The sequence below is a fragment of the Strigops habroptila genome, chromosome 1, assembly GCF_004027225.2.
Source record: "Strigops habroptila isolate Jane chromosome 1, bStrHab1.2.pri, whole genome shotgun sequence".
NCBI lineage: Eukaryota > Metazoa > Chordata > Aves > Psittaciformes > Psittacidae > Strigops > Strigops habroptila.
The window spans coordinates 75,177,363-75,194,177 of NC_044277.2; the positions used below are offsets into that span (position 1 = coordinate 75,177,363).

At 37.3% G+C, this 16,815-nt stretch overlaps 1 protein-coding gene across 1 annotated transcript in view; it reads right to left on the minus strand.

Annotated features, from left to right (window-relative positions):
* DNAH5 (dynein axonemal heavy chain 5) overlaps window positions 1-14,921 on the minus strand; it is a 121,958-nt gene extending 107,037 nt beyond the window's left edge. The window contains exons 1-7 of the mRNA XM_030478857.1: window positions 14,859-14,921; window positions 13,328-13,476; window positions 6,161-6,299; window positions 4,282-4,366; window positions 2,951-3,114; window positions 1,046-1,267; window positions 383-520 (exon numbers count right to left, since the gene is read on the minus strand). Of these exons, the coding sequence (XP_030334717.1) occupies window positions 383-520; window positions 1,046-1,267; window positions 2,951-3,114; window positions 4,282-4,366; window positions 6,161-6,299; window positions 13,328-13,476; window positions 14,859-14,921 (960 nt within the window). The remainder of the gene's footprint in view (window positions 1-382; window positions 521-1,045; window positions 1,268-2,950; window positions 3,115-4,281; window positions 4,367-6,160; window positions 6,300-13,327; window positions 13,477-14,858) is intronic.
* Between the last annotated feature and the right edge of the window lie 1,894 nt (window positions 14,922-16,815).

A 16,815-nucleotide genomic window follows, 5' to 3' on the forward strand; every position in this document is an offset into this window, starting at 1 on the left:
AGACAATTACATTTTCTGCAAATAACCTGCAAAGTATGTTTCAAGTACGATTTTGACCACTGAGAATAGTGTTCACTGAATTATTGTGCTCCTTTTGTTTCATTAAGTCCACTGAGAATCACTGTTTTCTACTTTAAGAGTAGATGATTATCAAAAATAGAGTCTAAGCTTCCAAAGACAAGTGTATGCTCTATTTATCAGTAGATGGAAAAATCTCTCAATAATTTTCTCATTCAGAAGTAAAAGCACACGAAATGCCAACAATACTTTAAAATACAGGGATTGATCACATCTAATTATATAGAAAGGTAGCTATGCACCTACAGGATTAAACTCATCAGCTGCTAATATGTCATATTTTACAATTGTCCAGTATTATCACCTGTTCAATTTGTTTGATCCATCCTTTCACGCAGACTTGTATTTTTTCCAAAGCATCTGTGCTGTTAGCAACCATCAAGTAATCTGAAGGTCCTCTTAGAGTTTTCAGATCATACGTTTCACAATTCTTCAGACTGACCTAAAACACAGGTTAAAAAATCCTGAAATGCTGAAATGTTCATAACAAATAAGCCAGGAACTTTAAAAAGTAACTGATTGCCCCACTTAATATTCCCACTTCAGTTTAAATTAAACTGGTTTGAGCCAGAACTGGATGCCAGAATCTGGAGAATTCACCAACCTGGCACCTTGTGCACTCATGCTCTTTCCTTCACAAAGACTGAGTAGAAATCAACAGTTAAAGCAACTGGTTGTCACGCATTAATCATTCTTGGTTTAAGAGTGGCCACAGCCATTGGAGAGTCAAGTAATTAATAGCTTTAATAGTTAATGGCACCAGAGCAAACAAGAATAGAAGCACCTGCAGAATTGTTCAAGCCACGGATCAACATAAAACTGACGACAACAAACAAAAGGGTTGTTTTTGTCCAGTTTAACAAAAGCAATTTTTAGGAGTATTCTACAATAGCAGTTAATTCAAGTGCTCCAGAGAAGAGACATTCTGCAGCTAGCTCAATATCTATTTGCCACATGAACATACTACCTTTTCTAACAGACTTTGCTGAGTTCCTGATAGCACACTAACAAATGCTTCAAGGGAATAAAGGAAGTTCTGCTTAATACTGGAAGCTAGTTGAGGTTCAACAAGTTCAACCCAGTCACGGTCCATAGTCTGTAAGCCTGGAATGAAGATTTCCAATATCAACTGCTCAACACTTTTTAGTAAGCCATCTCGACCTACATTCATCATATTAAAATTTACTTCCTGTAGAAGAAACACAGTACAAGTTAAAATAGAAAACAAAATTTTGCCATCACTGTATTTATTCCTGTCTTATTGCCTTCATCACCTCAAAAATCACAAGTGCTCTTCAACCACCAGCAGCACAATTCTTGCTAACAGGGGCTGCAATGTTTGCACAGGGTCACAGTTTGTCATACAAAACTGAGGAAATGAAGATCTGAAAACACTTCAAAATATAATGAGACTATATAAACTTATATATACTTATAAAGCTCAGTTTATATGGGTGAATAAAATTATTCCAGTCTGCCACTTCTAAAGCTATCAGAATTATAGTTTTGAATATATTCAGACATATATATATATTTATACATATATATATAGGCAGAGATCAATTCATTTAAAAGGCTTAAATACCAGAGGAATTATGAACTACAATTAAACCTGACTAGCAGCTGCCCAAAGATTTTGGTCCAAAAAGAATACCTTTATCCAGTTTGAGAGAACAACGCGCAGAACATCTGCTTTTTAGACATTCTGAAAATGACTCTTATGACTTCTGAGGTAAATTACATGAATCTGCCAGCCATATTTTGCTTCATTAGAAGGTACCACATGATTTTTTTTCAGCAACATAATTGAACAAAAACTTGAATACAAGTGTCACGTATCAGATGCGTTCTCAGACATACCAGTTTTACTTTTCAACTTGTCTTTCCTAGCTTTAAGGTATTCTTTACTATCAGCAAGGGCTATATCATTAATTGTAAAGAAGTTCGGTTTACACATCTTCCATTTGCAAATACCAGCTTGCAAGCATTATTAATAAGCAAAAAAATCTTCTAATGTTAAATAGTATATAACTGGCTAAAATCTAAGCCAGGCCTTTCAAAATCATAAAAAACAAAAATTAAGAACTTAGCATAAAACTTTAAAGCATACATGTGTAAAAATCATAATAATCTGATGATGACACCAGCTCACCCACCCTTTGCTCTTCTATTTCTTGCTTTTTGGGGCAAAATACACTTTTAAAGAGATTTTGGTTTGGGTTTTTCCCCCCCTAGAAGAGACGGGGGAAGTTAAAACTTGCTGGTTTAGAGGTTGCACTTGAAAGCCCCTATTTTAAAGTGCATTGAAAGTTTTCCATGACACTAATTTCTCAGTTAGCCCACCATTCTTTTAGCACTCTGATAAACTACATCTGTGAGATTCCCTATATTTTACTCTGTGCTCCTTGCTACTGCAGCACTTGATCCACCTTTGTTCACTTCAGACTGTCATAGATTTAAGGAGTCTTTCACCAGTAAAATCTTGTTTATATATAATTTGCATATACACTCTCAAAAACATAACGATTCTTGCTTGGTTTTTTTAATTTATTTGCTAGCACTTATGGAGACTTAACAGCTTATTATTTAGGTATTGACTAATTACTCTTTGTCACTCTGTATTATAATAAATTTTCTTCCTTAGCATCATTTCTTCATAGCAATGATACGCTTCAAGTTGCAACTGCTAGATAATGTTGGGGTTTTTCCCTTCCCCTCCTGTTTTGTCCTGTGTTTCACATAGCCAAACTGTGTCCTTTTGCTCATTCCTCCATGTCAAAGGCTGTCATGTTACATACCGAAAGCAAATACCGTAAGATGAAAATTAACTTTAAACAAGATTATGTACAGTGATCAGCAGTCACTGACTTACCTGATAGATATTCTCAATTGTGATGTGTTTGAAAAGACTAGATCTAATGAAGAAAATGCATACACCAGTTAGAGCAACTTCTTTTCCCTCCGTCACAAATACTTTAGGTTTCTTTTTCTTTGTCAAATGAGAGTTCATTCCTGCTCCCGGAAAGCCAAAGTGCTCTGTAGATTCAAATAAAAGAAACATTTAAAACCCACTGATTATTTATTCAAAGAAAAGTTTTCTAAAAAAACCAGTCACCATTCGTGTATCTCTTGAGTCCCAGCCCCCGGGAACCTCCCCATGGGACTACCCACTCACAGCATGCAGCATCCAGAGTCCTCACAGCACAGTAAGAACTGTTTAATCTAATTTTGTCATTCTCACGTCAAAAGCTTTTCATTTCTATTAATTTACTTCTTTTCTATTCCTTCTAAGCAAAAGTTCAGGATCACTGAATATTCTGCTCCCATATTTAGGCTGTTGGTAACACTTGTAAAGAGTCACCAAAAGTAGCAGTGTCTTAGGTTGAGGTGGAAGGGAGGAAGCAATAATTATCTTAAATTGTGTTTTTGGCCATGTTACTTCTCTGATACCAGTTTGGTAATGTTCCCTTAGAGTAAAATTGCACACATACACATCTCAGTGAGACACTGCAACAACAGAAAGATCAAAAAGTGACTTGCTGATACCAGTTGTTAAAGGACAACATCCCAAAAATCGCAAAAAGTGACAGGTCCCTTACCCTTTCTTCTTTCAGGCATGTGACCATGTGCCCAGAGATTCCTATTTTGGATCAGGTGGCCACCCATAAGTCCCCATCCCCATCCTATAGGCTTTCCCCAAGTGTGGTAACATGGGGACACTGGAAAAGGAAAGGGGATATGAGCAAAAAGGAATTCTAGGATAATGGCCCTACACATACTGCAGGCCTCCTGGGGCCATTTGTAGCAGGACCACCTGGATGGATGGTCATGTGCTGAGAAACGTGGAGGGGTTCTAGGGAAGACTGGTGGCATGACTGGGTGGGGGCAGAGCACCTGTCACTGTTCACCTTGCATTAAAGTCATCTTTTGACTATTGAGAACCATTGTCCAGCCCCCCAGGCAAGAGTTGCTGGGTTCACAAGGAAGTACCTTGCTGCTGCATACAAGCAATATGCAGAAGTGCACTGACAAACTTCAGTAATTTTGTCAATCCTCATTTCATGAACCAGAATCGATGTCCCAGTATGACCAAACTTGATCTGCCTTAAGCCCCAGTTTATAAGAACTTTAGTAGTTGCTTTTTCCTTGCATACTTGCTCAGCACAACTATTACATGCTGCTGGAGAACCCAAGTTTGTTTACCTGTATCCATCGTCTCCACATCTTGATAGTAGAACATCAGATAACGCAGACCACCAGGGGCCAGGAATTTGTCGATGCGCTCTATCTATTTGAGATGATGTTGAGATAATTATGCATAGCATGCCCACTATGGAAAGTTTAACTTGCTCAGATTTTTAACATAAAGGGCTGACAAATACTCATTGCATTAACATTATTCAATAATAAAGTTATATCAGGCCCAGTTACTACCCCCCAAAAAACTGCTTTGCCTCATACTTTGGCAGCACACACTAACTTAATGGAATCATTTAAATTTTTCCATGATGAACACAAATATAGCCAGACCTTATTTCAGTTCACTGAAACCACATTCTACATGCTATGTGTCATTTCTTAAATTGAGGGCACAGGACATTTCTTTATTTACTGAAGTGCAGCAGCACCTCCCTCAAGTCCTTCACTCATGTTATTCTTACTGCCATTCACCTAACTGGCTGAAAGCAGAAAACACACAGCTGCAATTATTCCATATCGTAGCAAGAGAGGAAAACTTTATTTATTTATACTATAAGCATCAGGACAATTTCAGTTCTCCATCAATTTAAGGCTGTCAACAAGCATCCTTGAAACATGTATTGGTAGTACAGTCCAGGAATTACATGTATAGGCCAAGGAAGAAAGTTAATTGCTGTATTCTAGTACACTTTTTATATCGTGTGACAGTGTTCTGCACAGTTTATTTCCCTATATCACATGGAGTCACAGGAATGTTGGAAGGGACCTCTGGGAGATCTCAAGGCCAGCCTCTTATATTGTCAACAGCAGCTCAGGTCATTTAGAGCTTTGCCTAGGCTGGGTCCCAGAAACCTCAAGGTTGAATTCCACAACTCACTTGAGTAACCTGTTCCCATGCTGCATTACCCCTCTGGTGAAGAAGGGTCTCAATGTCCATTTTGCAAGTTGTGGTTATTGCTTTTGTCATGTTATCTGCAACTGCTGAGAAGATTTCAGCTCTATCATCTTTGTAAATACTCTTCAAGCAACTGCAGGCTACTATTTGGCTGCCCCCCAATCTGTGATTCTCCTTTTTCTAATAGTTTACATGCCTTATGTCCCTCACTATCTTGGTAGTCTTCCACAGGACTGTCTTCAGTTTCTCAACAAAATTAACACTGAAATAGGAATACATAAACTAAAGGTACACAAATGGAAAGAGAATACAAGAGAAAAATAACCACAACCATGTTTACTTTAGTGTTGGGGAGTAAAACAGGATATACTTGCCATCTACCACAGTTTAAAAAAAAATAATTATTTATTTTCAAATAAAAAAAAGTATCTCCATTGCATATGATGCTTATCAACTTTGATGTATTGTTTCTTCAATATACTACTCAATATGTTAATCCACTGCATTAATCCTAATGTAGTCAGTCAGATCATTTAGCCATTCTAATTGTCAAGTAGTTTCCCTCTGATTTCCTAAACTATATCACCACATAGTCTCACAAATGCTGGTGGCAGCTTGATAGAAACAGCAAGAACATGCAGCCTGCTGTGGACAGAACTGTTGAATCTCTATGTACTGTGTATTCAAAGACCGAGAAACTTCATGCTGTGGATCCAGCATGAAACACAGTCACAGAATCTACTGTACTAACTATAACCACTAGAAAGCAAAATATCTAATCAATTTCAAAATCAATATGGTTACAATAGGTCTTGAAAGTAAGGATGCTTTTGTTCAACTTAATTACAAACTGCTGAGAAATATTTTTCTTTTTAATGAGAAAACTAGAGTAATCTAAGACATGAAGTCTGTTAAATATCTCATTGAGTATGGTAATATCAATTCTAAAGCACCCTATGAGCTTCACTATCAAATTCATCAGATTACCTGGCTGCCATCGAGAATAGCATCTTCTACTTCTGCTTTGTCCAGATTCACACAACAGGCAATGGTGTCCAGTAAGTAGTCATGCCTGCCATCCAGCCGAGCACGTTTAGCCTCCCTCTCTTCGTTGAGCTTTTGCTGTTACAAAACACAAAGTGGACAATGAATAATTCACAATCTATTTTGAAGACAAAAATAAAAATTCTAAAATTTCTTTTAAAAGGTAAGGATTATTACATTCCTCCATACTTATGGTTTATGTTTTTAAGGCACACAAATGATTTTTTAAAAGCTACCCCTGTTATGATTTTATAGTTGACTCCCCGTGTTCTATTTTCAGCTGTAACACAAAATTTCTATCATCAGTCTTTTCTGCAATATTATTTGTTGAAAGCGTTGGGGGTGGTTGGTGAGGGGAGGAGGAGAAATGTATTTTGCAGGTACAGCTCTGTCATTCTGCAAGTTATCTTCAACACTCTAAGCCCTTAGTCCCAGGTTTTCAAGTCTAGTCACGTATGACCATCAAGACAGGATTTGGACCCATCTTTGTTATTTGTGAAAGATATTGTAAGCATTCTCTAATAAAAAAAGATGCTGCTGGAGGAAACTAAGGTTTCATATATTATCTCTTTGATATAATGAGAAGTAAAACAAGCCACAAGCCTCAAGGTACACAAGTGTTTACAAACGTGCTTAACTATAGCTATTATACCATTCTTCAAGCAGTATGCCTACTCTTCTAATTAAATTGAATTCCCGTGTGTAATACACATCACTACATTATAGACAAAACAGCCTTCTGGAATAGTTACTGGTATTATTGTGCTTGTGAGTTACAAGATTTAATATAATTTCATTTTCAAAAGAAATTTAGAATTATGTTTCATTGGTGATAAATTCAATCTTTATTTCCCCAGTGATTATGAAAAATATAGTAACTCTATAAAGTATGCACAAGTGATTTATTCACAAGCTTCTGCAGAGCCAATAGGACTTGCATAATACACTTTATTACCTAATGTAAATACCTTTCCTACTTTCTGGAGGAATTTTCAAATATTTGGTAAACTCATAATTACTGGCATGCTTTCATAAACGCTGAATGCATTGGAAATGTTCTTCCATGTGAAAAACATACACAGATACACCTGAAGAATGCAGTAGCAAATTAATTTGTACATGTGCTTCATGCTATATTACTTGTGTCATTCCCTAACACAGTCACCACTTTCCCAAAAGTGAAATATCACCACAGGGTTGGCCTTTCCTACAAGTTCTCAAATCAGGGTAGAAATTTTCCCTACACAAAAAGCAACCATTTTGGGCTGAATCAGCTTTATACTAGATTATAACAGTAGAAACATAAAAACTGTTGTTTCAGAAATTTGAGCACAACTGATGATGCATCTTTAACATAGAAAAATACAACCAATACTCTGCCAATTAGTTAGCTTCTATTTTATCCAGCAAAAAGCTCTTTTTGTTTTACTTTAACTACAGAGAGTATTTCTGTATTCTCCTGTGTTTCCAGTATAGAACTTCAGATATACTGCTATGCAAGGTATTCATCCTACCTTAGTTACCAGTTCCCCAACTCTACCTGTATGGATGGCCCTGTGATATGTTCATAGTCTTCATTTCTTGTACAAGTTGCTGTTTATGTAGGCTGAAAGCATGAACACCTTTTCAAAATGGGAAATCACGCCCCAATGTTTGTTTCTGTTCTTTTAATGTTTTGAATCCTTTAATTGCAGTCTTTCAAGCCCTATAACAAATACAGTAGCTACTGTGTGTAGCTATTCACATAGCATTATGGAATATTTGATGTCTAAATCCAGTAACAAGAGCTTTCTGTTAATATGTCACAAAGCTGTAAAAATCTAGTTAAATTATTTTAATGAAGTTTACCTAGAGAATCCAGGGAATTTTTAACTTGACAGTAAAGCTATAATTTTATAATGATTAAAGACATTCACTTCCATTTATCACATTGTCACTTCTGGAAGGCATTTGCATTGTTCCAGTGAACATCCAATTACTGCAACTTCCATGCATATTTTTCTTGATAGTCGCTACAATGCCATTCAAGAACACATCCTGCCTGTCTTGTTTACATATTTTGATGATCTGCCATTTCTAAGAACTTCTCCCCAAATGAAGTGTTCCCCAATCACAAACTCCCACTTCTCACTTGTTGCAGTCATATGAAAACAATTCTGCCTCACTTTTAGGATTAGGTTGTCCCAAAAAAAGTAGAAGAAATCTACCTTCAGAGCTTTCAATAGGATGTCTTTAATTTAAATATTTGAAAACACTCAAACTAGACTGGAATCTGGTCAAAATATCAGTTTCCATTTACATACCACTAAAAGAATAAATTTTTAAGGTATTCTTTACTGAAGATTAGGAATCTCAAAGAATGAATTGCAAGAAAATGTAGAGCTTTCCACCTCTCATTCTTACCCTCCCTCTCATCTTTAAGGGACAGACATAAATGAGCAAAAGGCTCATAGAGGAACAAGTAGATTTCTATTCCGGATTTGTTTCCATCATGATTTTTCCATAGTGCTGCATTTCAGGCCCTCAATCCTTTTGTATCAACCAGAACTTCAGTGAAGGAATTCACCAACCTGTTCAAAGGTTGATTCAGTCTTTGAACTTCAAGATACTAACTTTAACTACCCCCACATCTTGCTTCAAACCAGCAATGTGGTCATGGCCTAGGAGTTTTTGCGTATTTCACATCCTAGGAGTTGATAGTAAATGCAGTAACACTTACAAGCAAACCCTGAAAAGTATCAGCACCAATTCTGATCAAGATCATACAACAAAGACTCCTCATAATATCCCATGGTGTAGGAGGATCCAGATGGAACAGTAGTTACAAAAGACGAATGCTTTCTCACTTACATACATGGAAGACTGTTCAAGTTTTTTAATTATACAGCTTTACCTCAGTTCTTGATTTAAAGAGCAGCACAGCCACATTTAGTTTGGGGGTTCTTTTTCCCCTCTTAGTTACAAAGGTAAGAAAGGCCATATGACACAGTCTCACAACAGATGCAAGTCCAAAGCTAAACTAATTAACTGAAAAGTAATTTTTGATGATTAGTCTAGTTATAACAAGTAAGTTGGTTTATGTTACATAAAGCCTTAAAATTTCTAATACCTGAATACAAAAAATTTTGTACAGAAAACTAATTTCAGCAGACATCTTCACCTGAAGCAGATTAAAGGGAAGATTCCTAAATTCGCTTTAACATACTCCTAAACCCATAATCGTTACACCATCAATCTGAAATAACAAATGGGGATTAAGTTACATTTTGTTTAAAAAAAAAAAAAAGTATTTTCTAACTATCATAAGAGTGTATAAGTATATATATTTAAGTAGAATGTACTAAGATATCAGAAGTCAGAGATTTAGGAGTCCTCCCTTTGAAACAACCAACTTAGAAACCAAATATTGACTATTGCTAACTTTTCCATTACAGAGGGCAGTTGCTGATGTGTCTGCAGACATTCTAAATAGAGTTAGCATGAATGTGTAGTATGCGAGTCATAACTGCACAAGTTAAAACTTGTTCCTGATAAACACAGTTTATCCAGCAATGCTGCATTTGGTTGTCAGAATACTGTGCATTACTGAGTTCTGACACACTCAGACCAAAGCCTTATGGATGAGCAACACGCTTGAATTTTACTGGGAAGTTCAATAGTAAAAGAGTTAAAAAGTAAGAGTGTGTTACTGTTAATTTACTGTCTTACCCAAAATCTATTTAATCAACATGGCATTCCTCTGTCTCTCGTTTAACTTGTCTCTCATTTAACTTTAATGTTTTATATTGCCTAAGCATTGCTCTTGGATTTCCCTGCAAAAGAAAACTAAAAATTTTTTTACACTTTCCAAGCACCCTGAGTTTTCAGCAGACACACACCTTTTTATTGACTCCTCTCCAAAAAGCAAATACCCTACAGAATTAGGGCAGGTACCTTAGCTAGCTCTTAAGTCTCAAAAATCAAGCAGAGCTTTCCCATTTGTTATAACATTGCATTAACTCAGGAACAACTTGTTCAAATAACCAGCTTTTAAAATTAGCCTAAGGGTCTTAACAGCTTCTATATTTTATCACCGGTTCCTAGTGCTACATAGGGTCCTCAAAATTCCATTTCCATTTTACAAGTATGGAAAGAATGAAGATAAACATCAGTTTTCCTTGGTGGCAGAGCCCACCCCTGTTTTGTTGGCAGATCTAGCATCAAGATCTTTATTGTACTGGTCTAACGTTTGTGGAATTATACTATTACCAGAACAGTGCACAATCTGGACAAGATACAAGTACCAGTAGTCAAATTCATAGGTGTGTCCAAATGCAAACCTAGTTTTCAAAGCCTTGATTGATACTCTAGCAATTAACTTATAAGACCAATTACACAAAAAACCCTACCTCTCATGACAAATACATGTCCCAAAATATGTTTTGCTTTAAAAGACAAAGTTTATCCATTTTTTACACCCCCTGCTGCCTCAATTCACACTTTTATTCAAAGTATACAGTTACTACTCTTGACCTAGTCCAACGTTCAGTTTTTCTTACCTTTATAACTCTGCCAATGCTCTGTTTCCAAAGCTGCTTTCTTCCAGCTCTAAACATTGTACTATTCGATACAAGCATCAAGTACTGTTTTTCAGCAATAAGCCTTAAACCGTGGAGCAAGCTTCTTGATTCATCTTTTTGTGCTTTTCCCTCAACCTTTTGTTCTCATTTGTTTCATTCCTCATCTGTAGGAACACCAAAACAACTCTAGAAAAATACAGGAAGGCCCTAAAAAGTCAACAACTATTAACTTTAGCTCTGTCTTTAAAATTCAGTTCTAATTTGCATTTAAATTACTTGAAAACTCAATTGGACTCCTTTAGAAACTAGAAGCCTCTAACCATCAGAATTTACTGCCTATAGATTAGGAGTTGAAAATTACTGCTACCAGGCACAGTGTTGTTAAGGTGATATTGTTTACATACAAACACCACTCAATAAAATTCATCACGTTGAAGGGCAACATAACCATTTGCAAAAGTCAATTTTATAACTGCTTATCTGATTTGTGTTTAGCCTTCTTAAGTAATCCTCATGTCAATAGACATCTTTTTCCTTATCAGAGATGACTGTTTAAATATATAGCAACAACGGTCAAGCAGCTTTCAAATAGCTTTTACCTACAGACTACTAAATTACCAAGTTTTCTATTCATATTTTTATACCAACACACTCAGTCTCAGCTATTTTTCAGTTACACAATGGTTACTTAATACTTTTTTTTTTCCAGCAAGGAATGTTAAGTTTTTTCTTCTTAAAATAGCCTTATTTTTTTCCATTTCTGTGACAGAATCTTATCTGATGTCCTCTTGAAAATGACAAGAAAAACAAACTAATGATCCAATATTAGGAACAAGAAAAACAAGACATTTTACAGCTATTTCAGGCTTAATATGCCCCTAAATATTTCTGCTTCCACTCGTACCAATGTGAATCATGGCTAAAATCACTTGACAACCTCAGTGTTGATAAAAATCTCATGAGTAAAAACCATTTTCCCCACATTATCTAATTTTTCCATACAATTTTCCCCACCTACTAGTCAAATCTGATTGTGTATACATGTTTGAAAGAGAAAGACTGAAAAAATTGCATTTAATGCAAAAGTAAACACCCATAGCTTTTTCTGAACCCTTAAACATGCTATTAAATATTACACATACGGTGAAATCCTGGATATATTCAGAACATGGAGGAATTATATACTCTTTTGCCAGATGTATGTGATTTCTGATTTAAAACTCAGCCAAACAGACTGAACTTCGCCATGCACCAATAAAAGCTCTTTAAAAAAAAAAAAAAAAAATTAAAAAAAAAAAAAATAAAAGAACAAGGAACAAAATAAATTTAAATAAATCTCCCAAAGAACCCCTAAGATTCTGGAGCTTTTTCATAAAATGATGTAAAGCCAAAGCATCTAACTTACAGAACCACAAAATTGTGTGGGTTTAAAGAGATCTCTGGGAGTCTAGTCCAGTCTTCTGCTCAGAGCAAGTCCAATTGTAGGCTCAGAGATGTGTGCAGTCAAGTTTTGAATATCTGAAAGGATAGAGATTCCACAACCTCTTGGGCATTATAACAGTGTTTGACCACCCAACACAAAGATTGTTGCCATCTAAGCGCAATCTCCTATGCTCCAGCTTGTGTATGTTAGCTCTTATTACCATTCACCTTCATTAAAAGTTCAGCTCTGTCCTCTCTCTATCCTCCTTGTTGGCTGCAACAAGATCTCCCCTTAGCCTTTTTTCTTCCTAGGGCTGACAAACCCAGTGCTCTAAGTATCTTCGCATACATCATACCCTGGCCTTCTAATGATCTTGATGACCCGCTGCTAAACTTGCTGTATTAAACTACTGGCTATTTAAGTCCTATCTGTGATCAGCATTCTTTGCTGTGATATACATTACTAGCACAACTTGGTGTGGAACAGAATCCTTTAGTCCTTCTCTGTAAATCTTCTATCTAACAAGTTGGCCACTGGCCTGTCCTGTCATACAGGGTTATTCCATCCTTACTGTAGGAATTAGCATTGGCTTTCATGATGTTTCTTGAGGTTCCAGTCGGTCCATTTCTTAAGCCTGTCCAGGTTTGTTTGAATAGCACCCCAGCCTTCTTTTGCTGTCAGTGTACTTAGAAAAGCCATTCTCATTTCTCTTCAACCTCCTCACAAAGTTTGAACTGCAGCTGAGCTTTAGCTTTCTTAACTCTACCTCTGCACATTGAGGCATTGTCTCTATATTCCTCCTGGGAATCCTCCTGATTCTATCTTCTGTTAAAGCTGCATGTTTGAGCTGAGACAGGGTCTCTGTGATCACCCATGCTGGCCTTCTACAAGGCCTGCTCTTTCTTCTGCACATTGAATGGCCCATCCTTGTTTCAAGGACGTTGTTTTTGCAGATCAAACAGTTTTCCTCAGTCCTGTTTCCCTCTAGGGAACCACAGAATCATTAAGGTTGGAAATGGCCTCTGGAAATAATCTAGTCCAACCCTCTAGTCCTTCATGGGATCCTGCCTAGCAGGTCCCTGAGGAAGTCAATAATCTGCTGGCCTGAGGTCTAATTTGTGACCCTACTGGTTGTCTTGCTCAGTTCTCTCAGGTTTTTTAAGCTCCACAACCACATTATCACTGAAGTCAAAGATTCCCTCAACCTTCAAATCTTCAACTACATCTTTCTTGTTTGTGGGTGGCAAGCCCAGCAGAGCTGTCAGCTCATTTATCATCTGCAAAAACAAATAGTCTTCAACAAACTCCAGAAATCTCAGACATTTAAGTAATTTGGAATGTGGCATTTTACATTAATTCAGAGGCTGGCAAAATTAAAATGACTGGGAATCATAACAGGGAATAATTTAACCTGTGAAGTAGACCCATATATGTGTTAATATCAAATAATCACAAATCATTAACTTACACAGAAACCCTCTTTACAGCTGTAATACATCCTCAGTCAGCTCTCAGCAAGAGCCTTTTAAGTAGACTGCATCTACAGTGCTAGATGATATGCTGATCTTGCTTAGAGTCATGGAAAGATTTTTGATGTTTATGGAAAGCAACTTCCTGTGGTCTTCCACCTCATTATGTGTTAAAAAAAGGAAAACTGAAGTCAATGAAGTGGTTGAGACAATACTTTACTGCCATTGCCAGGTCACTGTTGTCCTCCAGTCAAAAGCCAGACTTCCAGCAAAGCCATTTTAGCACACCATTAATACAACCAACCCAGAAAGCTAAGCAGCAACTTTTAGGTCGGCAGCCATATGCAAGACTTATTGCCTGCATTGCTGCTTTGCCTTACAAGCTACAAAAACAAATAATGCTCAGCCTTCAGTTTGGCATAGCTGGTAACTGCTGAAACTCCTATAAAAATACCACTTTAGGAATTTTTTTTACATCTACAAGTGTAGATGTAAAATGAATAGTGTAACAGGCCAAATAATCCAGGTTCATTTTAAAGATTTTTGAACAGAACAGTTCTTACTGAGGCAAGGTCATGTAATCAATAACTTAACGAGGACTCCTTGTTTTGTCACAGTATCAGATTTAACACATACAGAATCACAGAATGGCTGAGGCTGCAAGGGACCACTGGGGGTCATCTAGGCCAAATCTCCCAGTTCAAGCAGGGTCGCCTAGACTACATCGCTCAGGATTGTGTCCAGATGGCTCTTGAGCATCTCCAGGGAAGGAGATTCCACAGCCTCTCTGGGTAACCTCTTCCAACCCTCAGTCACCCTCACAGTAAAGAAGTTCTTCCTCATTTCCAGGTGCAGCTCCCTGTGGTTTAGTTTATGCCCATTGCCTCTCATTCTACCATCTGACTTCACCAAGAAGACTGGCTCCATCATCTTGACACTCTCCCATCAGACACTTATGTACCTTGATTAGATCCCCCCTTCATTAGGCTGAACAGACCAGCTCCCTTAGCCTTTCCTCACAGGAGAGGTGCTCCAGACCCTTAACCATTCTTGTAGTCCTTCACTGCACTTGCTCCAGGAGCTTCATTTCTCTCTTGTGCTGGTGAACACAGAACTGGGCACAGGCCTCATCAGAGCTGATTAGAGAGGGAGGATCACCTCCACTGCCTGCTGGCAGTGCTCTTCCTGACGCATGCCAGAATACCATTGGCCACAAGGGCATGTTGCTGGCTCATGGCCAGCTCATTGGCCATCATGACCCCCCAGGTCCCTCTCCACACGCAGAGCTACTCTCCAGCAGGTCAGCCTCCAGCCTGTACTAGCGCATGGGGTTATTCCTCCCCAGGAGCAGGACCCTGCACTTGCCTTTGCTGAACTTCATTAGGTTCCTCTACAACCTGTCCAGATCCTTTTGAACGACAGCACAGCACTCTGGAGTACCAGCCACTCCTCTCAGTTCTTCTCAGTTCTGTATCATCAGCAAAGATTTACAAAAACATTTTTATAATTTGGAAAAAAAAACCCAAAACAACCCCAAACAAACAAACAAAATAACCACCACAAAAAATAACACTGCTCTTTTACCCCTTATTTTACTGGTGATCCACAATAAGATCTGTGATCTGACCACAAATGCTCCAAGAGTGTAAGATCCAGTGTGAAGTTGCATTCTTTTTAATAATGTAATACATACATTAAGTAGGATATGCAATCTTGTGTTATAACTCAGCATTCTCAGATTAATATTAGCCTGTAGTGTGTCTCTGGATAGCCTTGACTATGTTCAGCACCTTACAAACCAGTAAGCCAGATTTCAGGTAAATCACCACTATGCAGGTCAGTAAAACCATGAAGCACAGAAAAAACTGCATTAGAGGAAAACTTTTTAGATCAAAATATTTAATAATATTAGTTTAGGAATTATGAAAGCTCATTACAGAGTGTCAAAAGATTTTTTTGATAGTGTTATACTGCACAGCTTTGGCAAAGAGGTTTCTTTCACTATGGGTGATTACCGATAGTAGTTAGCTACCATCTAGTGGTTGAAAGCTGAAAGAGTGCATTACTTTTATGCTGGTTTTGACAAGACCAGAAAATACAGTCTATATAAAATTTGGCAACTGAAATTGGCCTTTACAGAGATGGTCACTTGCACATCTCAAATGAAAATGCACACCGAATAGAAGTGGAGGAACTGAAAGAAAAGCGTATCCTACTCTGCTGCATTCTCTTCATACAACTGCAATGATAACAACCAAAACTACTTTTCTTTGTCACTGCAAAAGTTCTTCGCAGTCTATGTCAAAAAGAGGATTCAGCAAGTCTTGGGTTAGAGTTAGAAAAATATAACAAACATTTGGTACACATATGTATGTACACATGTACACACCAGCCATTGCTACAAAGTAGCTCACAGATTCCTATACAGGGATAATACTGTGATACCACTTGCAATGAAAGTGTAAATGATGGTATTCAGTAGCTGTTGTCTAGCATTAAACAATTAAAAGATTCTCTTTTCAAGCTGTTGCATGGCAAACAAAGTATCACTGTAATAACAGTTCATGGACTAACTAACTTTTTGCTCATTTAACCTCAGAAGTAAAGTTTTTTCTTCCCTGCAGGCCCCACCAGGAAGCTAAGATAGGGTGTCCTTATTAACTTGGCAGCATATTTTTTAATTCAGCTTTTTAAAGATTAAATCAGAACTGCTTTAGTATGAAGTCATGCACCTTAAAAGTGAGCTCTAAACTCAGATTCACACTCATACAGCTCCATATTTTTTTCATTAATTGGTGCTAATTTATACCTCAACAGTTCAAGGACCAGATCTTCAGAGATTTCCCTGGTGTGTTTAGTTTTTTCCTCAAGAAAATGCATAGTCCATCTTAGAACCATTTTCTCAGCAGTCAGCAAGGAAGGCTAAGAGTCTTTTTATTTTCCATACTGTCAAAAGGGAGTATCTCCCAGGTCAGACTGCATATTAACCCAAAGCTTAATCAGAGTGGTCATGAAGTTTAAGCTGTTCTTTAGCTCCAGCTACACACAAAATCTTGCTGTGGTTTAGTATTATTATCACTTCCCTTAGAAAGAAACGATTGAGCCTCTTATGGCCATATATCTCTACATATCAGTAGAGAAATATCA